Here is a 25043-nt window from a genome sequence, read left to right on the forward strand (position 1 = left end):
GAACTAACTGTTATTTTTGGTTATAACAAACGGCTTGTGGAAATCTTAAACAAGATCCCTAGTTCAACTCAGGAGACAATTTACAATAGAAATGAATCATTCCATTGAACTTAATATATTGTAAAAAGTGTCTTGAAGTAACAAACAGAAGCTGCTCTCTGTGTTTAGCATTTGAACAAATAGGGGACATAGTACATTTACATATGGAATGAAACAGATCTGCCCAATGAAATATAACATCCCCTTCGCTCACGGTGCAAACAACATAACAAACATTTAGTCCAGGTTCATCCCTTTTTTCATTAACAGTATAATCCTGTCAATTTTAGTGACAGTCAAATAATGTTAATTTAACAGTAAGAAAATGGCAACCCTGCTGCCAGTTGATTACTGTTTTTACTGAAAAAAACAGGTTCATACAGTTTTCTTCATTAACAGCATAATCCTGTCAATTTTATTGACAGTCATATAATGTTAATTTAACAGTAAGAAAATGGCAACCCTGCTGCCAGTTGATTAATGTTTTTTTACAGGGAAATTTCTTACAGTGTACATATTCGGAGTGAGCGTATTGTGTAGGCCTATGGTGTGTGTGTGTGTGTGTGTGTGTGTGTGTGTGTGTGTGTGTGTGTGTGTTCATCTCTATCTCTGCGCTCCCATTGGCTGCTGAAACTTGTTGGTGCTTTTCCCTCCCAAATGAGAGAGAAAGCCCAAAGAACCTATCGGTGCTCGAGAGCCCTCCTCCTCCTGGAGCCCGCCTGGTCCAGACTCCAGAACGTCTAATAAGTAGCCTAGTCCTTCACACGGGTTAAATAAGCTCATGTCAGACACAGAGCAGTCGTACATTGTGAACACATTAACAGTGTGAGGACTCCCTGCCTTAGCTCCACACACACACAAACACACCGCCGAGTTTCCTCTCTTTAAACCCGCTCAACGAGCCCTGTCAGCTGGGCCGCGTTGGAGGCTGTTGTTCCATTTGTGCGTCTTCTCCTTCAAAACACCTGCGACCAACGAGTTTACACTTGAACTGGACGTCAAGAAAACTTGTCCGTATTTTTTTTTTGTATATATTTTTTTCTTTCTTTTTCTTTCTTAATGGTGCCATGTCCTCTTTGCCAGGAACGGTCCCGCGGATGATGCGCCCGGCTCCCGGACAGAACTATCCCCGCACTGGATTCCCTCTGGAAGGTAGGCTCGCTCCGTATGGGGAAGAAGCAGGAGGTTTTTGTGGTGAGGATAAACCTTGTGTTATATATAGCCTATGCTAGAATAAACCTGAACGCTTGACAAACAGCCATGGCCTAGAATAAACACTTATAATTTTATAATTTTGCCACGAAAGATTTGTTATTAGAAATACTCTTTTATTTTATTGTATTTAATACAAATATGCCTAATGGAAAAGCCTTTGTTAGATGACCGATTTGGTAATAACATATTATAGCCAAATATTAACTCAATATGCTAAATACCAAAGGTCCTGAAAGGCTTAGGTGCCGAGCATTTATTAATGCAGCCAGACTGTGACCATTTTGCCCACCAATTTAAAATGAGGCTATATCCCAAGCACAGCCCCAGACATGGGTCTGTATCCATGCAAAAGTGTGGGGATTTCTTCAAGTGTCCCGGGCCTGGAAATTCAATCAAACACAGAACAACGAAGTGAAGCAGAGGATTACATCAATATTTGGACTACGTGGTGGTGAATAATGAAGACGGACAGAGAGAGAGGGAGAGAGAGAGGGGGCTCTTCACCTCCTCCCAGGGGGTCGGATAGAACCGTGAAGTGCCCACCGTTAATAATGGCAATCTGTTAACGAATTAAAATGTAATTTGTTTTCATCGTTTTTTTTAGAGAGAGAGAATAGGCCTACATATAAATATAACAGGTCTTTATTGCATTCAAATAAACGCAGAAAAAAATCTTAAATAGGCCTAGGCTATTGGGTCGGCTTTTCACCTCTCTGACTGGGAAAAAAAACTATATGATTTATTGTTGGAGTGTCAAAAAGCTCCGCTGAGAGTGTGACCCTTGTGTGTCGTCCACCACGCAGTGTCTACTCCTCTGGGCCAGGGACGGGTCAACCAGCTCGGCGGGGTCTTCATCAACGGCCGGCCGCTGCCCAACCACATCCGACACAAGATAGTGGAGATGGCCCACCACGGCATCAGGCCCTGCGTCATCTCCCGCCAGCTGCGCGTCTCTCACGGCTGCGTCTCCAAGATCCTCTGCCGCTACCAGGAGACCGGCTCCATCCGACCCGGGGCCATAGGAGGCAGCAAGCCCAGGGTAAGAAGAACCGGCGATAAAATAAATAAAATTAAGAAAAACTGAAAAGAAAAAAAAACTGAAGCATTTTTATTTTTAAATAAAAATAGCTAATTAGCATTTTAATAAACGGTGAGGAATGTAATTATTGATGATGTTTAATATATATAGGCCTATATATCTGTATTTATATTTCTTGAAGGCCTTTAACATGTCAGCAGCCTGTATGGTTACACAAGTCATTTTCTAATTGTATCGTGCGTGCATTCCCACTTGCAGCAGGTAGCCACGCCGGACGTGGAGAAGCGGATAGAGGAGTACAAGCGCGACAACCCCGGCATGTTCAGCTGGGAGATCCGGGACAAGCTGCTGAAGGACGGCGTGTGTGACAGAAGCACAGTCCCTTCAGGTGAGGCCTCCTCTGGTAAGCCACGTTTCATTCAATCTTTCCTTCTGCGCCATAGGTTATTAGCCTATTTAACAATTCAAATGAATAGTTATATTAACAGTATTGGAGACTGGCGGCTGTAACTATGGAAGCGAAGGCCATCATTACGCTATTATTATAGGGTAATTATTATTATTTATTTAGGCCTATTTTTATTTTATCTTTTAGTAGGCTAATAATTAGTAGCCTGTTATTGAAGCTAATATTATTCCTTTATGTTCGCAGTGAGTTCGATCAGTCGTGTCCTTCGGGCTCGCTTTGGGAAAAAGGACGACGAAGACGACTGCGATAAAAAGGATGAAGATGGAGAGAAGAAAACCAAACACAGCATCGACGGCATCCTCGGTGACAAAGGTAGGCCACTGCACAGCTGCTGGTGTTTGAGTTTACTGTCTGTCTACGCGATGAATTGTCTACAAATTGGGCCTAAATAGGCGTTTTGTCGCTCCGGGTTTTTACCCCCTTTCCTCTCCTCCTTTTTAAGCTGTTCTCCCAGCAGACACAGCTAGGAGCCTCTTAATTATTTATGATGGGGAGCGCTGGAGTGGATCGCGCTCCTGTGGCGCTGCTTAAACGCTCCCTTGAAAGCGGCGCTGACAGATGACCGATGTGCCAGTCAATATCAATTACAGAGAGCGGCCTGACAGAGATACCGCGCGTTCACACCCTGTATAAGGAGTGAGGGGCAGGCGACCCCACTGCGGCCTGTGTGGACGGCAACGTCACCCCATAAACGTAAACAAGGACTTGAAATAAAGGCACAAATGACATATAAAATAAATTAATAAATAAGCCTACATTATTTGTAATTATTAAAAAGAAAAAAAAAAGTTAAATATCAGAGGCTGGTATTATAATACATTTTAATTTGTGGTCTTTTTTTCTTTATAAAACTCATAACACTATTTAACATTTTATATCATGTATGTTAATGACATTTGAACAGAATCGTTCATTTTTTAGGAAGAAAACTATTACATTTGTTAAGGAAAAATATTTCTGAATCATAAGGGACCATTTCAGGGACATTAATCTCATTGTGCAATTATAAAATGAAGACATAGCATTTCAAATATTATGAGATATGCTTAATTTATTTTTATATGTTTCTCACAGTGAATTAAACTTTTTCTATTTTGTAGGCTTATTTGTTTTTGTGTATGATTGCTGGGGACCAAGTGCATGCTGGGTCACTTCTCATCACTTAGTTGAGCTGCATCCATGCTGTTGTTTGTCTCGTGGGTCTGTTTGATTGGAGCATTTGGTCAGAATCAGTCTGCAGGCCTATATGTACAGTATGTAGCTCCAAGTCTTTCCTGACCACTATAGCTTTTTGGACTTGGTGATGACACTTTTTTTGCTTCAAACGCTATCAACTCGTCCTCCTTTTCATGTTCTTCAAAAGACGAGCCCATGCATGCATCAGTGTCTCTCTCCCTCTCTTTCTCTCTCTCTCTCTCTCTCTCTGTCATCCGGGCCTGGCATTTAATAATTTGAAGACTTAGCCTATTACAGCTGGTAATGAAACCGGTGTCTGTTGAATAGGCGTCTGTGTTGGAGAGGGGTGTAATAGCTGCGAGGCATGGTAAGAAATATATTTATCCCCTATCAGCCCCTCACTCTCACAGTCCCAGGCACAGGCGTTCTGTTGAAGGGGCTTTAAAGCAGATTAAATTGAGCCTTTTATTTCTTTTTCACTTTCATCTCTCGCCGGCTCACTTCGTGGTGTGGAGCCCGCGGCGCTATAAAAAAATTCATGAGATTTTAAGGTTTTTTTTCACTCTCGTGTTGTTTAGATTGTATTTTTTTTCTCCTTTTTTAAATATTCACTTCATTTGCTTTTATGGGATTGCTTTTGGTGGCACGTTTGGCAGAGTCTCAGGGAGAGTGCGTGTGTATTTCAGAAAAGCGGTATTAGGGTGATTGAAAGAGGTGTGTGACTGTATGCTGCTATATACTGTGTGACTGAGACAAACACATGGATGAATGCTATTTACTGTCATATCTCATCAGATAAGTGACTGTTTTTCCCACTTGGTATACTGGCACTAATACACAATAGGGGGTAGGCTAGGCAAATTGTTCTACTTGATTAAAAGTGGGCTCAAAATGCTTCATAAACGACACTTGAAAATGCATTATAAGGGATTCATAATTGCATTTTAGAATTGGCCAATTTATAAATAGCTAGTGCTTTTCAACTTTTTATCCTCAAACAGAACAGACATTGACATACCAGTACTGTATACCATCATAGACACATGTATGAAACCATTTTACAGTAAATTGTGTTTGTATTGTATTCAGTTATGATATGCTTGAACAAATATTGGTGTCATTTAATCTATTGTATATTAGAAAATGTATATTGTGTGGTACAATTATAGGAAAATACATGTTAAATACATGTTAATTCATAGTGGCAGGTGTAACGGATAGGTCAGTTATAAGGCTGTCTGCTTGTGGTCAAACCATAAACAGTCTGTGATGATGCTTCCCATTACCAATGAGTGATGCATGTATTACCATATGCAGTTTAAGACACTATGCTGTTACCCTAAGATACACATACATAACCTACTGCACAGAGGGGGAAAAACAGTGTCAATGTTGGTGTCTAGAATAAGCCTGGTTGAAAGAAAAAAAAAAGGGTCGAGAGTAAGGGATGGAGAGAGCACTTCAAACAAATCCATGCAGTGGAAGTGACGAGAAGCAGCTTTACGGCTGTGGTGGGAAGAGTTCTATTCGCAGCTATTAATAAGACTTTTCCCCGGGCATCCGCACTCCACTCCACTCCATCTGCACTTTCTCCCAGCTCTTTTGCCCGGGTTGAAATGGAGGGAGACCCAAATGTTGGCTGGAGATAACACAATCATCACAGCCTCGGTCCTGGGCCGCGCATCAGTGTATTAAACTGGGATTAACCTCCCCTTTCTCCCCCGCCGCCTCACTCCCAAAAACTCACAGATTTTAGGGATATATTATAAAAGAAGATGCAAAAAAGACAAGGGGGCTACAGAAGCCAACGTGCAGCACAGAGTAATGGAATCAACAGTAATATTGATAATTATCGTCATCCTGATAATTATTGTGTAAAAATACACTCCTACACGGCAACACATTGATCAGTGAAGAAAGTCATCAAGTTAAAAATCCCAAATTTCTCATGATGCAATTTTCTCCAATCTGAACTGCTCTTCTATCTTAAAAGTAAATAGATAAGGCTTGCAGTTTAAAGTAATCACCAAAAACAAAATTCGAAAATATATACATAGGATTGAATGTAATTTTGAACTGCAGCCCTTATCTTGGTCTCATGCATTCAAACAGCAGGAGGTCTTTAAACGTAAAAGTGGAGATTTAGAAACATCAAGGCTTTTTTTCGTCACATCTTTGAGAAGAGCTCATTTTAGTGTCATATTATCCATACCATAGCATCACAAATTTGATTATAAACCATATATGATGACATTTTATATTGCAATGACATCATGCATTGTGATAGGCTGCAGTACATTTTTCTAGAAGAAAGGCCAATGCAGTGACTTTATCACATGTCAGAATCCAGTCCAATCATATCAAATCAAATTCTAGATTGCTATAACTCAGAATAAGTCAAAAATACTGAATGGTAATGGTATTGAAAAATATTTGACAATAGACCAATTGTTATAAAATCTAGCTTATATATTATCATTAAGTCCACCCATAAATGCATAAACGTAAATCTAAAAATTCTTGGCACTCCCAATTTCGTTGTATAGGTGGCTGTACAATGACAATAAAGGCTATCTTATCATGTTCTAAAACTAATACGTTTAAAGAATAACCAAATAATAAAATGTGGTCAGTTTTTCCATCAAAACATTTTTCACACCACCCAGAAAATATATTTTCAACCCACTCATTTAACACTGTTATCCATACAAATATTTATAATGTCTGGGTAGTTTTAGAATTTCTGATAAAGAGTGATCAGATAAACATGAGGTGGATACCATCAAGTAGTAATCATTGTGGAGGCACATGACTATAGTTCAGACATTTCTGATTTTAGTGAATGGGATGTTTTCTCAGTTCTGTGAAACAACAAAGAAATTGTGTAAATATCAGGTACATATAAAACAATGTAAAAAAATAATCATTCTAGCACAGAAATATTTTTTTCATTGGAGTAATGGAAGCAGTGATGACCAGTGAGTCATGCTCTTGCTCTAATAGCAGCAGCTGTGGTGGCATGCTGACCTGTGGACAGGATTGGTGCGTTGCGGTTTGGTCTTATTTCATAGAGCAGAGCATAATGTGTGAGAAAAGTAGGTGAGGAAAAGGAGGAAGCTGCTGGAGAAAAAGTGAGAAGCTTAGAGGCTTTTGATCCTCCGCTGCTTCTGCTTATCACAAACACTGGCGGTGACACGGGCACAATGAGAGTTCATCATATTAGCCGGTGCCAGCGCTGCTTTCGGCCTCGCCTGTCTATTAATTAAAGCCCATTTGCCTTGTGTAACAGGACCTGTCTGGGCGTCTGTGTCCACCCCCCCCCCCCCCCCCCCAACACACACACACACACACACACAATGTCCCTGCTGTATGTCTGTACAGAGGGACAGCCTCTCTTCCTTCAGGAATAGTTGAGCAAAAGTATGATGTTAACACTTTAAACAAGTAATGACTCTATATTTCCACATGCCTTAAAAGAATATATAACAATGATACGTCGACTCGTATTCCCCCAAAGCCAGCACACCACAGCCATGTTTGATATACAATAATGCAGCCTCCCAGTAGCAGTTGATAATGGGCTTGAATTTTTCACCACTTAAGGCCTTATGTAAAAAATGAAGGTGTTAATGGTTGGATCAGGCTGTTTGAGGCGGGTTGGGAACGCATTAGAAGATCACACTCTGATCCCTGTGGGGAAAGTGGGTCACCGTGACGACACAGAGGAACAGGATAAAGCAATGGAAGACATACACAGGAAATAAGGAAAATGAGAGAGAGAACATGAAAGAGTAGGAAGCCCAGAACATGGTAGAGGTAGAACCTAAGCATTATTTAAGTGGGAAAATATCAACAATTGCAATATGACACAATTAATAAAACCATCAATTAACCAGCCACTTTAATATAGAAATATAAGTATAGCTTTAATACATATTGATTGGGTGTATCCCGCATTGTGAAATATATCCGTTTATTATTCATCCACAAAAATTTTAAAAATACAATTAACTTTCGGTTTTCATAATCAACGAAACATTTCCTCCTTGGCGTTTTTGTTGACATTTTATGGGTCAATCAGATAAGTAATTGATAAATCCATCTAATGAAATAATCCTTATTTGCAGCCCCACGTGAAGCCTTTTTTTTTAATAATGCTTTACATCATCAAAACACAGCAGTTGTAATTGTTGTGAATAGAGTCTCAAATGCAGCTAATTGTGCTATTTTTCTTCTCTTTTTCAAACCCCTATTAGCATTTTTGTCGGGGCTGACCTACTTGTTGATTTTCCTTTCTTCCCTCGTAGCGCTCTGGACTTTTCTTCAATGATGTCTTTGAGAAAACAAATATGTATAAAAGGGGCGCTGCTGAACTGGGAGAGGGGGGGGGGGCTTTGAATGGGAGAATAGCAAGCCCACTTCTTTGCCATGGAGTGTTCAGTAGCCATCCCTTAATCCTCCTTTCATTTCAGCCGACAAAATGCCAAGAATCTTGTCTGGCGACCCAATGGGAAGCTGATCAGCCAACAAAAGGGGAGCGGTGCACAAAGAGCAAACAGGCAAAAACCAGAGGTTGAGGGGCAGTCAGAAGCCTGGGGCAGCCCATTAACAGCCCATTCTGCAAAGGATACACACACACACAGTGACAAAACCACAACACATGGTCACAAAACAATACGACAACAGCAAATTAATAAAATGTCAACACTTTAATTGAGCCCTCGTGAGTATTCAGGAGGAGGACTCACCCAGAGGAGGAGAGCTTGTTTTGCTGCAGCTGTTTGTAGTCAAATGTGATTGTTTCAGATGAGTGGAGATATATTCAAAGTAAACATACCAGATATGTTACAAATATTTCCACTTGATGTAATTATAGTAAAGCGAGACACTGCAGGGGCAAAACATTGTTTTTTCAAGCACTGGTCAATTATTTTTTTTTTCTTTATTAATTCTAGTATTAATAAAAGGCCAAACATATATATATTTAGATGTTTATTTTACTAAACCATGTATGTTTGCGTCTACAGACTCTGTATATTTCTCCTATATATATATATATATATTATATATATGGGGCGACTGTGGCTCAGGTGGTTAAGCTGGTTGGCCAATGATCCTAGGGTTGGCGGTTCGATCCCAGCCCGGCCACTTGTGTCATGGTCGTTGTGTCCCTGGGCAAGACACTTCACCCACCTTGCCTCGTGTGAATGTGTATGACTGCTGTATGTTTGAGGTGGTGGTCGGAGGGGCCGATGGCGCTGAATGGCAGCCTCGCTTCTGTCAGTCTGCCCCAGGGCAGCTGTGGCTACTATGGTAGTTTACCACCACCGGTATGACTGTGTGTGAACGAATTGTCTGGAACCCTGTAAAGCGCTTTGAGTATCATGAAAGGCGCTATATAAATCCAAGCAATTATTATTATTATTATTATTATTATTATATATATGGTCTTTAATGGCCATTATCACAACATTCCTTTTTCAAGTTTAAGTTTGTTTATTAAGTTATGCAAATATTTTACTGACGTTCACTTCTCTGATACACCCAAAGTTACATAGTGCACCTTTAGTAAACCTTACCCTATTCATCTGTAGTGTCTCGCAAAAAAGAAATATAGTCTATGTACATTTTTTATTTTTTTTTAAAGAATCTGAGATTGAAAAATGTCAGTGAATTTTATTCAATTAAAGGTAATGTTAAGTGGAAACAATGAATGGGTTTTAAGTGGTTAACTTGATGGCTTGTTCTTGATTGGTTTGTTCGCCGCCACTGTGTCAGGATTGGCAGGGAGAGATCTGCTTTAATCCAACTCATGTGGGCCGCCCAGTGAAAACCAAGCAGGCCCAAACCATTCAAGAGAGCTTTCTTCCTCCTCCTCGTCTCCCTCACAACTCGAGCTGCGGGATCAAACACTGCTGGCGTTTAAAGACACAGCCCCACTGACAAAAACCATTCTGTCCGAAAACGCTGCACTGTTTTTGCAAGACATCTTTGAGGTCTATTCGTTTCATCTATACAGCTGAATTTATTTTTTTGCAAGAGAAACCAAAGCATCCGTCTCTAAAAAATGAAATACTGGATATGATAAAACTGCATGCTCTTAACATCTGCAGTAGATTATGCGTTGATTTGCATTATCTTGCTGTCACTTGCTTTTCAATGGGACAACACAATGTATGAATGTAGCCTTTGATCTTTGAGAAATAAAGATGAAATTCAGATTTAAAAAAAATAAAAGAATATTTGTGAAAAATGGTATTACATTTCAGGGGCCGTAGGCTGGAATATAAAACAAAATACTGCTGTCATAAAACCAAGTCCCTTGTTTGTTGTCAGGCTGAATATACAATATTACAAAATATAAAGACCCATAAATAGGTAGATGAAATGAAGGAGACAGTGTGAAAATAAAACCCAAGTGTGTATAACTGATTATTCATATTAGCAGTGAATGTAAAGATCCCGCGTTGTGGAAACGGTTAAGGGAATTATTTGAAGCGAGTGACTTAATGCATCTCCAAAATCCTGTTTTGAAATTTCCATACAGAGGTCTGTGTGCTTTGGGTCTATTAGATGGCTTATTCATGGTTTCTCCCATCAATCCGTAGAGGAAATCACATTCACCAAAATGCAACCATCCGGTGTAATTGGCTAGAAAATGACCTTAAATATACAGAGATTACTGGGGCGTAGAAAGGCCCGGCATTTTTCTTTTTTCTTTTTCATGGAGGGGGTGGATAGGCTAAATGTTCATGCTATTGAAAGGTATGAAAGTGGATTAATGGCCATTTATTCCATCACTGCATTAAAATAATTTGAGCCACATATTTAACACGCTCTTCCAGGCCACGATGGGAAAATGTTTCTCTATGGAAATAGATCAGGGGCCATGCACTGTTTAGCAGCTAGCGATGTTTAGTCAGTGGATTTTTGGCTTTTTGCTCTAAGCGCATCTGATGACAAATTAAAGTGTACTAATGACATGGAGTTGGTCGGAAGTCTGGTATCTGTGAAGCCCTAATGTCTAGGTCACATCATTTACATCCATACTGTATACACTGCTATTCTAACTGAATGGATTAACACTTAACACAAAACAGATTGCAGTATTTCTTCTTTGGTGCTGTGTACAAAACCGTGCGTTTATAAGATTACAACACAAAACATTTTCCAAATAAAATGATCGTTTTCTGAAGTACCACTTCTTAACCACATATTAATACAAACAATGTGCTGTTCAATTAGTTCATAGTTAAATCCATTTAATTAATTAAAATGAATGGCTTCATGGTCATACTGTATTACTGCATACACATACTGCATACACATATTGGCGTTGAGAATTTAAATCTTTTGGTTATCATATTCAAATATTGTTTCTTTAGAGGGGAGGAAAGATGATGTTATCATACAGTCTAAATTTAGCAGCAATCAACGTCCACTTTTGAAAACTGAAATTGTACACTTTTCACAAACGCCTTAAAGTCAGCATTGTTTAGCATGTTTAGCCCCGGATCAGGCGTCCATAGATGATAAGCATGTGTACAAAAAACAGGCCGTATGTCTGCTGAACACAGCAAACAGTAAGGAGAGTAAAAAAAAAACTTAAATGGACTCAGAGACCCGTCCGTTATTTTGTGCCTGCGTTTACCCATTGAGGGAGTTGATGAACTCCTCCAAGTTTATTAAAGAAAGGGAAACACGAAGCAAAGGCTTGAGGCAAGCGGGCTGACAGTTTATAAAGTGGCGGCCATTGTGGCCTGAAGGCAGATGCATGAATACCTCTGAATAGACTGCCTCAAAGTGACACGATTGAGCTAGACAACAGCAAAACGCTGAAAGGAAAGCTTCTCCTCTGCGCTGCCGGGCTGATCGGCATTTCTAATGCTCCTGCTTTGAATGGCTGTACATCTGCAGTGGGAGGGTTTGCCGGGGTCTGCTCACTGCACTTTTTACCTCTGTTAAAAAAACCCTGTGCTTCCTACTGCCACATTAACCAGCAGGTGTCTTGGAACTGTGAGGGAAATATGCTTGCAGGGAGTAGTTTAGTAGCTGCTGCTCTTTTTCCTGAGCATAGCAACAGCAATTCCTGATGTTAAAAAATGCTTTAAATTCATTTGATGGGAAAAGATTGTCAACAAACAGATAAACAAAAGCTACATCTTCTAGCAGAATATTTGCAGTAGAAACATTCAAGAATGTCTTTGTGTCTTTTGAAATGTTTGAATAGAAAGTCACAGAGGAAAATGAAGCCGTACCTGATGATGAAGCATAGAAACAAGCTGCCGTTGTTACGAAAATGACCACAGATAAATGGTATGCTAAAAGGAGTTTCGTTTAAACTGACACTTATGTAAATAGTTTGGCCTTTTATCATTCGTTTGGTACTTTACTTATGCCTCTTCTTCCCCCATGGGAAATAAGGCCGATATTCGTTTGGTAGCTTCATGTATTATCCCACTTCCACTGTGTGTATTAAATGTTATTAAAAAGGCAGTGACAAAAAAAATTATGTAAACTTTATTTAAAAAGGGGTATCTTGTTTATATACACGGTTAGGGGCAATGCTGTAAATGAAAATTAACAACTTATTCAAGCAATTTAACATTTAAAAGAACACTGTAGAATAATGTTTCCAGTGCTGATGCAAATGGCGGTAATTTAACTAAGAAATAAAGTTGAATAAAAAAATGTCCGGTTGGACTAAATTAGCATAAAGACAAGGAGCAGGGAGAAACAGCTAGCCTGGCTTGGCCCAGAGGTAACAAAAGTTTTACATTTCAGTAGCAGTGATTTCCTGGACCCTTGTTTTCACTGTGAAGTCACTGAGCCTGATAGAAGAAAAAAAAGCCAAACATATATTCTATATAGTATTTAGGTATAAACAAAATAATAATGCAAGTTCCACCCTTAAGCTTTCTCTGGAGCTTTCACCCACATCTCACACCTTGAATTAGGAATATTTTGTCAAACTGCCATATCCAAAGGGCAGACAAAAGTAAATGGACACAGAGTTCTTCTGCTGTGCTGCAGGTGACGAGGGCTGGACACAATACCATGAGCCTCTGTGCGGCCTGATGCAATAGAGTGCAATAACCCTGCAGTCAATACAATGCTCTTCAAGGTTATTATGTTTACTTGATGTTCAGGACTGTGCCTAGGGGAGTTGCTATGAGTATTGAGGCCTATGATGTTTACCTTATTGTTAAAGAAAGGCATACATTTTCCTGATATTTAGTCAATGTTCAGCTGATTTTGAGATGTGATCAACAAAGAACAATGTGTTCCCATGAAATATCCAAAAGGCAGATCAATTGAAACTAATTGCTAATTGAAACTTGTACAACAACACTGTTTTCCAAAATGAGAAGGCTTCATCCTTCTATATCCATTAAAGTGCACAGTAACGTTCATGAAAATCTGCTCTATAGATTTTGGCATGTCATCTGTATAGGTAGACATATTGGCCTGTTAGGTATGCTAGAAAGGGTCAGGTGTCATCAGACAATTCTGACTAAGTGTTGGACAGAGCGACTGACCAATCTCCACTTCCCTTGGCAGAGATTTTTGATTAGTTGATAGCACAAATGGCTGACTGTAAATACCTGAAGTTTTCTGCAGTTGGATCAACAGGTCTCATTGTGTTGTGTGGTAACCTCAGGGTTACAACAAGCTGATATTCTGTGTCTCCCCACCAAACCATTTATTTTAATTTAACTCCCATTTTTATTAATAGTTTTTCCCAAAGAGTCAAACAGCAACAGCAGGCAAAGCAGTGTTTGGTTCATTTGGTAGTAAAAAGGTGTCTCCATTGTCAGCCCATTACCATTTATCCTAAAGTCCCCATGACTCACGCTTCACTTTGGCTCAAACAGTGGTAGTTACTGTAAATGCAGTCGAGGTGTCAGGTTGCATTTTAGTCAGAACTTGTGCGAGCTGTCACATAAGTTAGGCTTATTTTTTTTTCAATTCGGTTGTTGTTGTTTTAGGAACTGCAGATTGGTTATAAGACATGGAAAGATGATGCCAGAAGATATATTAATATCCAAATTCTTACATTCTCACACCCCCTTCTGCATGACACGGGTAGACTTGTTTTGGTAAAAGATGTTCTTGTTTTTGCCAAAGTGTATGTCACCAGTATAATGTTTAATTTTGGAGTTTCAGCACAAAGTGAAAAACACATAAGCAAACGTTTGGTGTCTAATATCAATGATTCAAGTTTCTAACACTTTGGCCAGACCCCAACATGTTTACAATGAGCAGCATTCATTTTGGGCAGATCCTGTGTCATAATGTGATGTGTGACGTGAAATGGTGACAACTGCATTTCAAGCCTAATTAGTAGTTAACACTACAGTAAGTCTGAAAAAGCTAAGAAAACCCACCATCAGCCTGTGCCACTTATAGCCATAACATCTCCCATTTTCTGCTCCTTAGCCCCTTTATCCCTGAATCACTCTCACTGCCTTATTTGTGTGTTTTTGCTCTCAGACACAAAGGCAATAAACATGTTGTCAGAGTGTTGCAAATCAGAAATGTGCTCCCCCCCCCTCCACCAACTGTGAGAGTGATGGGCATGGTGCAGCCATTTTGGTGGAAGCCAGCTGCGAAAAGAGAGCGCTCAGCTTCAAACGGAAGGGTTTGTCTTACACTGGAAACTACTGCACTGATTTTCAGCATGCACTTGCACTGGGGTACTAAACCACCCCCCCCCCACCCCCACCCCAAAGTCCACACTTCAGTTTGAAAATCTCACCCCTAACTACAAGAAGAAATACACCTCACATGTTACCTCAGTGAGCCACACTGTTGTATTGGGTGATATGTTCCTTTATCACCATGAACTCACACACTGTAGTTTATTTTTTGCTCAATCCCACATACAGCATCCTGGTGTCCTAAATACGCAACACAGCACAACATATGGATACATCCGCTGCTGAAAATAGTCCCAGACAAATGCACTTTTTCAACATTATTATTGAATATATATTGAGATATTGAAAACCACCCAAATGTGACTACTTATATGCTATAACATAATGGCTTTGCTCTTGATACTTTGCTTTCATATCCCTAAAGCATTAAAATATGTATACAGTTTATACCAACATGAAAACCACCATTTAATTAGATCTATTTAGATTGTCCAATGTGTGTACGCGGCTAATGTCTGAATCTATGGTGAGCCTTCACTGTCAATTCAAATAATTTTGAAATCATAATTTACGGTTCCCTCTCATGTTTTGACATGGGTGAGTTGGAGTGGTTTATGACCATACAATGCACAGTGTATGAAAGGCCCTGGAATGGGCATGAACAGTGACATCAGCTTGAGGAGAATTTTATTTTTTTCTCCTTCCCTCTGGACTGACAAGCAGCAGATGAAAAGCCCACCTATCTCTTAAGAACATATCGCAGTGCAAAGCTTTTTTTCATCCAGAATCTGTACAGAGAGTCAACAAGCACAGATCACTTCATTTTCTTTGCGCTGCTCTGATTGTTAATCTACTTTCTTCTGAAATAAGATTATTCCATCGCTCTGTAAAACTTTCTGCAATTGCTTTCTTTAAGCCCGCGGCTGTCCACTGAGGGCTTTGCTGTGTCGAGTATATCTTAAGAGGGCCTCTTATTATTATATTTGCTCTCGGCTCTAATCTTTATCACTGTTTATATTGACAGTCGGCACATTTTTGTTTATGGCTATTTCTTTTTTTTTATCTACTATATAAAGACACATGCATGCCAGTGCCCGGGGAGGAAAGAAGATAAAGACTTTGCATTAATAGCAGTTTGCTAAGACATAATGCCCTGATAAAAGCCAGCATCTTTGTGTGGGCTGGATTGAGTTCAGTGCCAGTTTTTATGTAGCGTTCACTAAGAGCACACACCACTCGCCTGTAACAGCTCCTATAAGGCTTTCTGTGAGAGACCATATGTCTGTGGCTGCAGTCAACCTATTTTTTGTCATAGTGCAACAACAAAAGTTGGGATTTTTCACTTCCATTTTTTTTTCCTTCCTCCAGCACAGAGAGTTCCTAAATCTTTTGGCAAATAATTTACTCATCATTGTAAAACTGCCTACGTTGCAAACACTGCACTCCTGCTGCTTACTATACACTTTTGCTGCATTTGTTGTGACTAAATACCATTGTGTTGGTGCTGTATTGGAACAAAGGCGGGAACAATGCTGAACTGTGTGAATGGGAGCGTGTTGCAGAGGCAGCGGCGGCGGCGTAGCGGTGCGGCGCTGGTCTCGGATCAGTTTTGCCCACTTGAGGCTTGACTATGAGGCCTTTTGTTGACAGAGTGGCTCCTCGTGCCAACTGGCAGATTTCATTTTTCACTTTCTTTTGTGTTCTTTTGAATAATTTTTAAAAACTTTGGCTTTGGCCTCAATTAGTGAAGTGTGTGCAGACCTTCAATGCGACTCACTGCATTGTTGATACAGGCAGAAGAATCTGCAAGTCAAATGAAAAAGATGCGACTGCAGCAGAAAACGAAAAGTGAACCTGTAGCTGATATTACAGTAAGCCGTGTTACAAATTGCATATTTATTGAATAAGAACCGTCGGGGAGCCACTGGGAGCTGTTGAGCCGTAGAAAACATTTTGTAGAGTTGGTATAAATTTTGTTTCATTCCCATTTCATTTGCTGAAATAAATTCTCTTCAATAGGTGATTTGCATTGGCATGGCACACAGTGTATTTCTCCCAAAGTAGGCATATACATAGGTTTGGAGAAATGTACCACTGTAGCAGGTGCAACTGTGAAGACTTGAAAGATGACTTCCATTCTGGTCCTCATTTGGAATCTGTATTGGAATCTTACTGTTACAAATCTCTGATTTGCAACACTCTGACGACATGATGATTGCCTTTATGTCTGAGAGCCTATACACATAAATAAGGCTTACTGGTAAACAAGAGCATGAAAATGCAATATGGTAAATACAAAGACACCCTAAATAAAAAAACAACAACTCTGGTTCGTGTTCCAACAACCTCCCCCCCATCTATCGGTTCCATGTCATGCCTCGGCACCATTTGACCTCTTTAATTGTTAAATATGCAGGCGGCACTTTGCTCGGCTGCTCGGCTTTAGTGGCTCGGTCTGGAAGTGTTTACTGAAGTCCTGCAGAGTGTGGAGGGGCTGCCCGTAGTCTTTCATAGCCAGTGGCCCCCTGCTGTGCTGCTGAAAGGCCCCTAGAGACTCCCAGGCCTCCGTTGTTTAAGGTGAGCTCCACTCTGTCACTAAAGCAGCTGAGGCAGAAAGAGGCTTCAGAGCAAAGCCACAGGCAGGCAGCACCTCTCCACTTCACTCTGTCCACATCTATTCAAAGAAAAAGCTCCTCAGCCACTGAAGACAGTCAAGAGGCCACAAGTGGACATTGTGATTGTAGTCCTTATACTTTTGGGAGTTTGAACCCTCTCTGTGTTATTATGGGCTGGTTTTTAGCTAGCATGTTGGTTGTTGGTTGAAGTGTTCAAGTGTCCCTTCACCCAACCCCCCGCCCTAAAAAACAAATAAGAAACAACAATGTATGTGTGCATGATTGACACACAGCTTGGGCAACAGTTATCCGGTGCTTTTAAGTCAGATGAAGACAACATATTTGAAACTGCAAACATCAATACCGACTGTACAGAGTGCAGTACACTGACCTGTCAATCCTCCTGGTTTTGGTGCATATACACAGATGACCTTTTTTATACTCATACAGATTTCAAAATCTCATATTTTTACTCCATCAAAGGCCTTTTTAAAAGAAAATCTAGTGTATCATGCTGATAACACTGACTCAACTTGACAGTCAAGGGAAGTTGAAGGGAGGTGTGTGTGTGTGTGTGTGTGTGTGTGTGTGTGTGTGTGTGTGTGTGTGTGTGTGTGTGTGTGTGTGTGTGTGTGTGTGTGTGTGTGTGTGTGTGTGTGTGTCTGTGTGTCTGTGTGTAGCAGTTCGTCACGGTGTGAAAATGTAAAGTGTGTCTGCGGTGTGGAGAGCAGGCAGGTGGGTTAAATCCTGCCCTAAAGGCTGAGCAGATAGTAGAGAAAGAGATCCTTATCATGAGACAGCGCACTAGAAAAAGACTTTCTCCTTCTTTCATCTCTCTCGCACGCAAACACAACAGCCGAGGACAAAAAAAAACAGAAGCACCAACAGGCCATTTTTGTGTGAAAAAAAGACACACTTCCGCAGTAATACATTTGTCAATTGTTGAGCCAGTTGTAGCCTCTTTTCCACTGGTCAGAGCCCATGGAGCACAACACTGAAAGCAGATCCTGAGTGTAATTATACTGGAACTAATATGATTTTGAAAATGACCCATAATTACTTTCATGCAGCTCTCCAGAGCCCCGTCAGTTCTGTGTCCCAATGTCTTGGTCAAAGTGGGGGGAACAGCATTGCCAGTATTCTCCACTGTTTACTCACTGCAGTCTTACTGACAGACAGTCAACCCGGGTCATCTGTCTATTGAGCAGTGTGATAAATAAAGGTTTATCATATCATATAATGTCATCCAAGTTTTTATGCTCCCTGAAATACATGAAATACAAAGGGTTAAACCTGCTCATAGCAAATAATAGTTCTTGAGGCCCAATTGGTTTTCATTTTTAATGTTTCATTCTGGTGCAGTAACCTTTTTACAACTAGGCCTTCACATCATTTACAAAGGAAACACACTTTCACAATAATAAAATGTTAATATAATGAAGTGATCAAATAATAGCAAAACCAACTTCTTTTGTATGTCGTTTAAAAACACATTCTTCTTCTGCTGATTTAGGCCAAGATTTGGTTAAGGCTTCCTGTATGCTCCCACTGATAACAACTATAAAAGGAACAGCTGCTAATTACAAAGAGAGGGCCTTGAGGGGAGTTACATACTACAGTTAAACAAATGGCGGATTTGTTTTAAGTCTGATTCCATCATGTATAGACTCAATTTATTTTTGACTGAAACAAACAAAAAATGACTCCATGTTTCCCCTTGCAGACAGTGTGAAGATGGCTTTCCAAACAGAATTCAAGCCTTCATGAAAATAAATATAGAAAAATGAATAGTTAACTTGACAAATACAATTTACATATTAAAAGGAAAAGCGAGTATCCATTTCTTTTTTTCAAAATGTTCTCGGGGGTTGCATCCTACAGCCCTGTCTCCGAGCCATAAACACCACGGTAAACACATCTACCGAACATTGTCCCCTCCAAAGGATATATTTCATAATGCAAATGTCATTCCTGATTTGCATAGTACATATTCACTACAGTGTACACGTGTTGTGAGCAACCGTCAACACCAATGCTAACCAATTGCCTGCACTTGCTTCCCCGCTGTCTTAACGACCCCATTGGGAATCATTGAACTCATCACTAAAAGAATAATCACAATTAATTGATCCAAATCAAACAAATTACGCTTTGTTCCATTTAACATTGATTCTTCTGTACAGGAAAAAGTCAAGTACAATCAACACGTGAAAGCTGTAGGCTCAGAGGGACACGGCGCACACATGAAAACATAATTGGGTATTAATTTTGGTGATAAATCGCTCTCCCCTACCCTACAACAAGAAAATGGAATTACAGCTATTATAAAGTAATCACAATGCCCCCATTTTACTGTAACAATGAATAACTGGCGTTGGATGGAATTGGACCATAATTGTTTAATCAGTGTGTGTGTGTGTTTGTGTCTGTTTTGTATGTGTGTCTGTGTGTAGTTGTTGCACAATATGCCGGTGATAAAACCATGGATGTGTTTATATACTTAACATATTCACTCTTTTACAAAGAAACCAAAGTGTATTGTTATATATATATACTGCTGCGGCACATTTGCAAACCCAGCGAGTGCTTGCGTGTGTGTGTTTGTGTGTGTTTGTATGTATGAGAGGAGCTTCGCTGTGCTCCCATTTTTTTCCCCCTCCGATAAGACGTAGCATGCCAATTGAGGGATCTGGTGGAGACAAAGATGAAGTCCAGGTTTAGCCCCTCTATCGGCTCTGGGCGTCTGTCTCATTAGCATAATCTCTGCTTTCCATTATCAGCTGGAGAGAGAGAGAGAGAGAGAGAGGAGAGCTGACCCTCCCGATCCACCGGCCTGTCAAACTTTATTCTCCTCCATGGCGGGGATCCTTATTGTGCTGCCATCCAAAGCCAGTGTGAAGCTGCTGCTGCTGCTTGCTATAGTATATGCAATACAGAAACCACCAATGCTGTTCAGGTTGTCAGTAAAGGCCCCCGGACACTGCCAGCGACACTGGGCCATGACTTTCATATACAAGTGCAGTCATTGTGAGCTTTCGTTTGCAGCCATCCTTTTTCGAAATCCTCTCTCAGATGACCCAGTTTAAAAAAAAAAAGCTCTCTGGGAAGAATTAATGTCAAGGCAAAACACATTTTATTCAACTGCAATTGCCAGAAAACAGGCGTATACAAGGTTCGTCATGCTTATATTAGTAGTGTTTGTTCTACTCAAAGTAAATGCTGAAGGCTTTCTCTTGGATTCGATGTATTCATGTACCTATTCCCTGATCAGATGTTACTTAATTATTAAAGGGGCAGTGTGAAGTTAAGGTGTATTTTGGCGTCACAAAGTGGTGAAAAATCTTGGAGAATTTATAGAAACTATGGTGGCCTTCAAGGACAAGAAGCTACTCTCTAACAATGGCATCATGCACAACTGCCTTTCCATTTCTTCGTCTTCCAACAGGTGCATTTCCGGCGGTCAACCAATACAGTATAAGAACACATAAGGCTGTTAGGTTTTTACCGTTCAGTATGGAAACATGGTGGTGCAACATGGGGGCCTCCGCTCCTATAAAAGGCTCATTCTGAGGTAATAAATTAAGCAATAACTTTTATTTTCAAGCAATTGTGCACTAATAAAAAAACCTACTTGTGAATATTATATTAGATTTGTATCAAGTCTGTTCTGAAAAAAGGCCTCACAGTATTGTTCAGAAGTCAATACTGAACTGCAGGTATCACTTTTGGTAAGTGATTTTCAGAGGATATGTTCAAACCAGACTCGTGGGAATACGCTGACATTCAGCTGTCAAAAGGGAATGCACTTAAATCTACAATAACTGATCCTTTTATTGTATCATGAGATCATCCAGCTGTCCTTAATGTAAAAATGAGAAGTAGATGTTCAGATAGATAAATACAATTGTAATTTCCAATAGTGATAGAAATTCATGGTTGAAGTATTCAGTATTGCATCACTTGTTATTACTCTGACTTGTGTTGGATGTACATACTATCTACTTTTCTGTACTGTGAACATGTCGACTGCTAACGTCTCTCCTCAAACTCTGGAAGGGAAAAATAAGGTGAGAAAAAAAAAATAGGCAAACAAAAAAATAGCAAGCCTTGGAGACATTTTATTTCAGTCGGAAGCCAAAATCCGCACAGTGTGGGCTGACAAAGACGGAGAGGGAAGAGTCAAGAGACAGAAAAAATACTGCGAGGCGAAGAAGAAGCCTTATTTTCACTCCTATTCCTCCCTCACTCTCTCTCCCTTCCCTCTTTCTCTCCCCCCTTTCTCTGTCTGTCTCACAATATCTCTCTATACCTCTCTCTCTCTCTCTCTCTCTCTCTCTCTCTCCCACCTCTGCCCCTCTCCTCCCCTAAACCCAGCAGCATGTGGAGAGGAAAACAAATAGGTTCCATCCCATTCGCAGCAGCACCCGCAGGACTCCGAGGTGTCTTTTGGAAAGTGATCCCCAGCCCGGTGCAAGCGGCCTCAAGTGTTGTCACGCTGAGTTAGAGCCAAATTGCTTTGCAGCTACCCCCCCCCCCCATCCCCATCCCCTCCACCAACCTAGCAGCAAACAAACAACACATATACTGTACTATGGAGGCTTTCTTCAAATATGTGCATGTGTAAAAATATATATGTGTTTTTTTTTGTTTTTCTTTACCTTGGTCTTTAGGAAAACAAATCTTTAGAGGGACTAAGTGGTGAAAGAATTGATTTAATTAATGCAGCAGCATGTCCTGCGGCCACATGTAATCCGTTGAGAATTCTCTAGCGGGAGCTTTCAAAGGGGAAGGGGGGGGGGGGTACAAAAAAAGATATTCTCCCTGAGACTCTTCCAGTGGCCTGTAATGGGAGCCTCGCACTAATCCCATAATTCCTTGTTTAATTAAAGTACAGAGCCGACCCTGTAGTTGTCTAAGCCAGTTTGATGGGCCTTTTTGTCTCTTACTTCACCGGCAACATGACGGACTTGACGCACACAATGCATGCACTCATACAAACAAATCAATAAACAGTGGGGAAAAAAAATATCTGCAACTCTCTGCAGTCATGGACCGGAATTCCCCCTCAACACAATACTTGTATGTGGAAAAATATTTACATTAAATAGAGACTGGCACATTTGCAAACCACTTGAGGACCTTTTTACTGTCCAAACAGATTTTACACTTAGAGCTACAGCCTCTGTACTTGGGATCCTGCAGGTTCATTGTATGTCACAATGTTGAGGGGTTTTCAGAATCTTGGTGTAACTCTGTCAGATTGTGAGATGATGCCTGTTGAACTATACACCGCAAACAGAGATGTGTCATTAACTACTGCGTACCTGCTCCATTTTGTACATTTACATGTGCCATGCTTTTTTAATGGTTCATGTTCATTCGAAAGAACTGCTTAAATTTAGCATTTTGCATGGTTGACATGAGGAACTGAGATAGGCCTTTTTCGTCTTCAAAGATTTAAATCGCTGTCAATGTACAGTATGTGCCTCACAGTGAGATGTAGAATCCATATTTTGAGTCTCACATTTTACTCGATGGTCATATCTTACCCAAACAACCCACAATCCCAGTGTGGCGAGCCTTATAAACGTAAGGATAATTTTTTATATTTCTACTTTATATGGCCAGCATTCTTTTAGCAACATAGCCATCTACTGTGTTTGCATTCTTTTTTATATTACAAGCAGAGTCATGGGAACACTGTCAACGCTGGCCCATTACGTTCAAACTGCGGATTTTATGGCTAAAATCCATGAACAGAATATGTTACTTCACCTTAGTATCTTATTTAGCCTCCCAGGGGGAATTCATCGCTAGGACATTTCACTCTTATATTTTTGCTTCCTTTCGTATATTTAAAATCATATAAACCTCCCATATTGCATCTGATCATTTTTAATCTGGACTGTGATGTCATACCATAGTCCACACACACACTAACATGCAGGAGAGCATTGTATCTCATTATAACAGCTCTGTCCAATCCCGGTAAGCAGTAGGCAGCCTCATTTGAAATGGATATCTGCTTGCATCAGATAATCTTCTATGGCTCCTTCTGAAACATCACCACGGACACATTGTGTGTGTGTGTATGTGTGTGTGTGTGTGTGTGTGTGAAGAGAAATCAGTTGCACAATAAATATTTTGGGAGTATTTTCAGCCTGGCAGTGTGTTTGTCTGGGCTGCCCGGAGGCCCTCAGTGAAAGAATGGTGCTACACACATCACCAAGGTGGTCTGGAGAGATTAGCATCCCTCATTCCACTCTCAGCTCTCAGCGCCGTGGCCTGGGGGATGCTGGGATGTGCAGGTTTTGATATAAATTTGTACAGAGAAATCACAAGAAAAGAAAATGTTTTGTCATATAAATTACCATACAGAGGAATCATCGGAGGCTATTTGAAGCATTATTTGTCCCTCTTTCCTGTGCCTGTCTTGCTCCGTATTTGTGGGAAGTTGCAAACACGCCTATTGCCGAGTTAAGCCTCCATCACTGCAACATGATGTGACTTGGCTTTGAACCACTGAGTTTGTTATTGATAGACAATAACACCACAAAAGCAACTGGAGATGTGTTTGCAGGTTTTTTTTTAATCTTTTCAATGTGTGGTCCTGTACACTCTACCCTTGATTTCACCTCAAATATAGATGTTTAATACTGTAGATTTTGGGGCTTTCTTTTGGATAACTTAGCATTGCTCTTTTTTGAGTGATGCCGAGATCCCTTATCGATGCCCAGTAAGAAAAATCAGCCAATCTACATATTTTTATTGTTCATGACGAGCCTTTACTTTTCGTGAGAGAGTTGCTATGGCAAACTCTTTATTAGCAAGTCGCATGATGGTGGTAACTGTTGCAAATGTGCAAAACATTTTGACTTTGAACCTGGAGACCATAGTTAGCTTCCCATCTCAACCATGGATCTGAGCCTCATAGATTGTACATGATATAATTGTATGTGTTGCATTATGACATATTCACATTATGAAACCATTGTCTGTCCAGGCACCCGGATGGATGAAGTGTCAGACGTGGAGTCGGAGCCTGACCTGCCTCTGAAGAGGAAGCAGCGCAGGAGTCGGACCACCTTCACAGCAGAGCAGCTGGAGGAGCTGGAGAAAGCCTTCGAGAGAACACACTACCCAGACATCTACACCAGGGAGGAGCTGGCCCAGAGGACCAAGCTCACTGAGGCCAGGGTCCAGGTAATACACTGATACCTATACCTGTCTATCTATCCATCCATCCGTCCTTCCATCCATCCATCCATCCATCCATCCATCCATCCATCCATCCATCCATCCATCCATACATTCATCCATCCATCCATCCGTCCATCCATCCATCCATCCATCCATCCATCCATCCATCCATCCATCTATCCATCCATCCATCCATCCATCCATACATCCATTCTCCCTCTCACTCTTCCTCTCTTTGAAGGGCCTCATTTATTTCAGTGATACCAATGTGTTGGAACAGTAGATTTGCAGACACAAAAAATAAAATGTTGTCGTCTGGCAAAATGTTAAGCAACATTTGTAGCCATTAAACTACATGATGCTCGTCAAAAGTGCACAACTGTCACATTACTAGTCTTTATTTTTAGGTGAACTGTTGTACAAGATGTCCCATATTTGTGTGATTTTTTTTACTGACCAAATTCCATATTTACCCGCTGAGTCCAACTAACATTCACACACACTGTAGCCTAAACACAAATAAAACGCTGAGGGCTCGGCCAGCTGTTCACATCTCAGCTGAGGAACCTGTCTCTGGCTCAGTTTTGACAGCTTCACAGTGTCCCAGTGGTGCTGGAGAAAGTACTGTA

At 40.5% G+C, this 25043-nt stretch overlaps 1 protein-coding gene across 2 annotated transcripts in view; it reads left to right on the forward strand.

Moving 5' to 3' along the window:
- Positions 1–1106: 1106 nt before the first annotated feature.
- The window catches only part of LOC307253310 (paired box protein Pax-7-like), a gene marked incomplete at both ends in the record, with an annotated part of 41582 nt that continues 17645 nt past the window's right edge, over positions 1107–25043 (forward strand). The window contains 5 exons of one of the 2 annotated variants that reach the window (XM_080031292.1): positions 1107–1191; positions 2058–2293; positions 2552–2696; positions 2946–3074; positions 24218–24417. In XM_080031292.1, the coding sequence (XP_079887418.1) occupies positions 1107–1191; positions 2058–2293; positions 2552–2696; positions 2946–3074; positions 24218–24417 (795 nt within the window). The remainder of the gene's footprint in view (positions 1192–2057; positions 2294–2551; positions 2697–2945; positions 3075–24217; positions 24418–25043) is intronic. The other variant, XM_080031293.1, reaches the window with a different exon arrangement.

The sequence above is a fragment of the Ammodytes marinus genome (assembly GCF_949987685.1).
Source record: "Ammodytes marinus genome assembly, chromosome: 7".
NCBI lineage: Eukaryota > Metazoa > Chordata > Actinopteri > Uranoscopiformes > Ammodytidae > Ammodytes > Ammodytes marinus.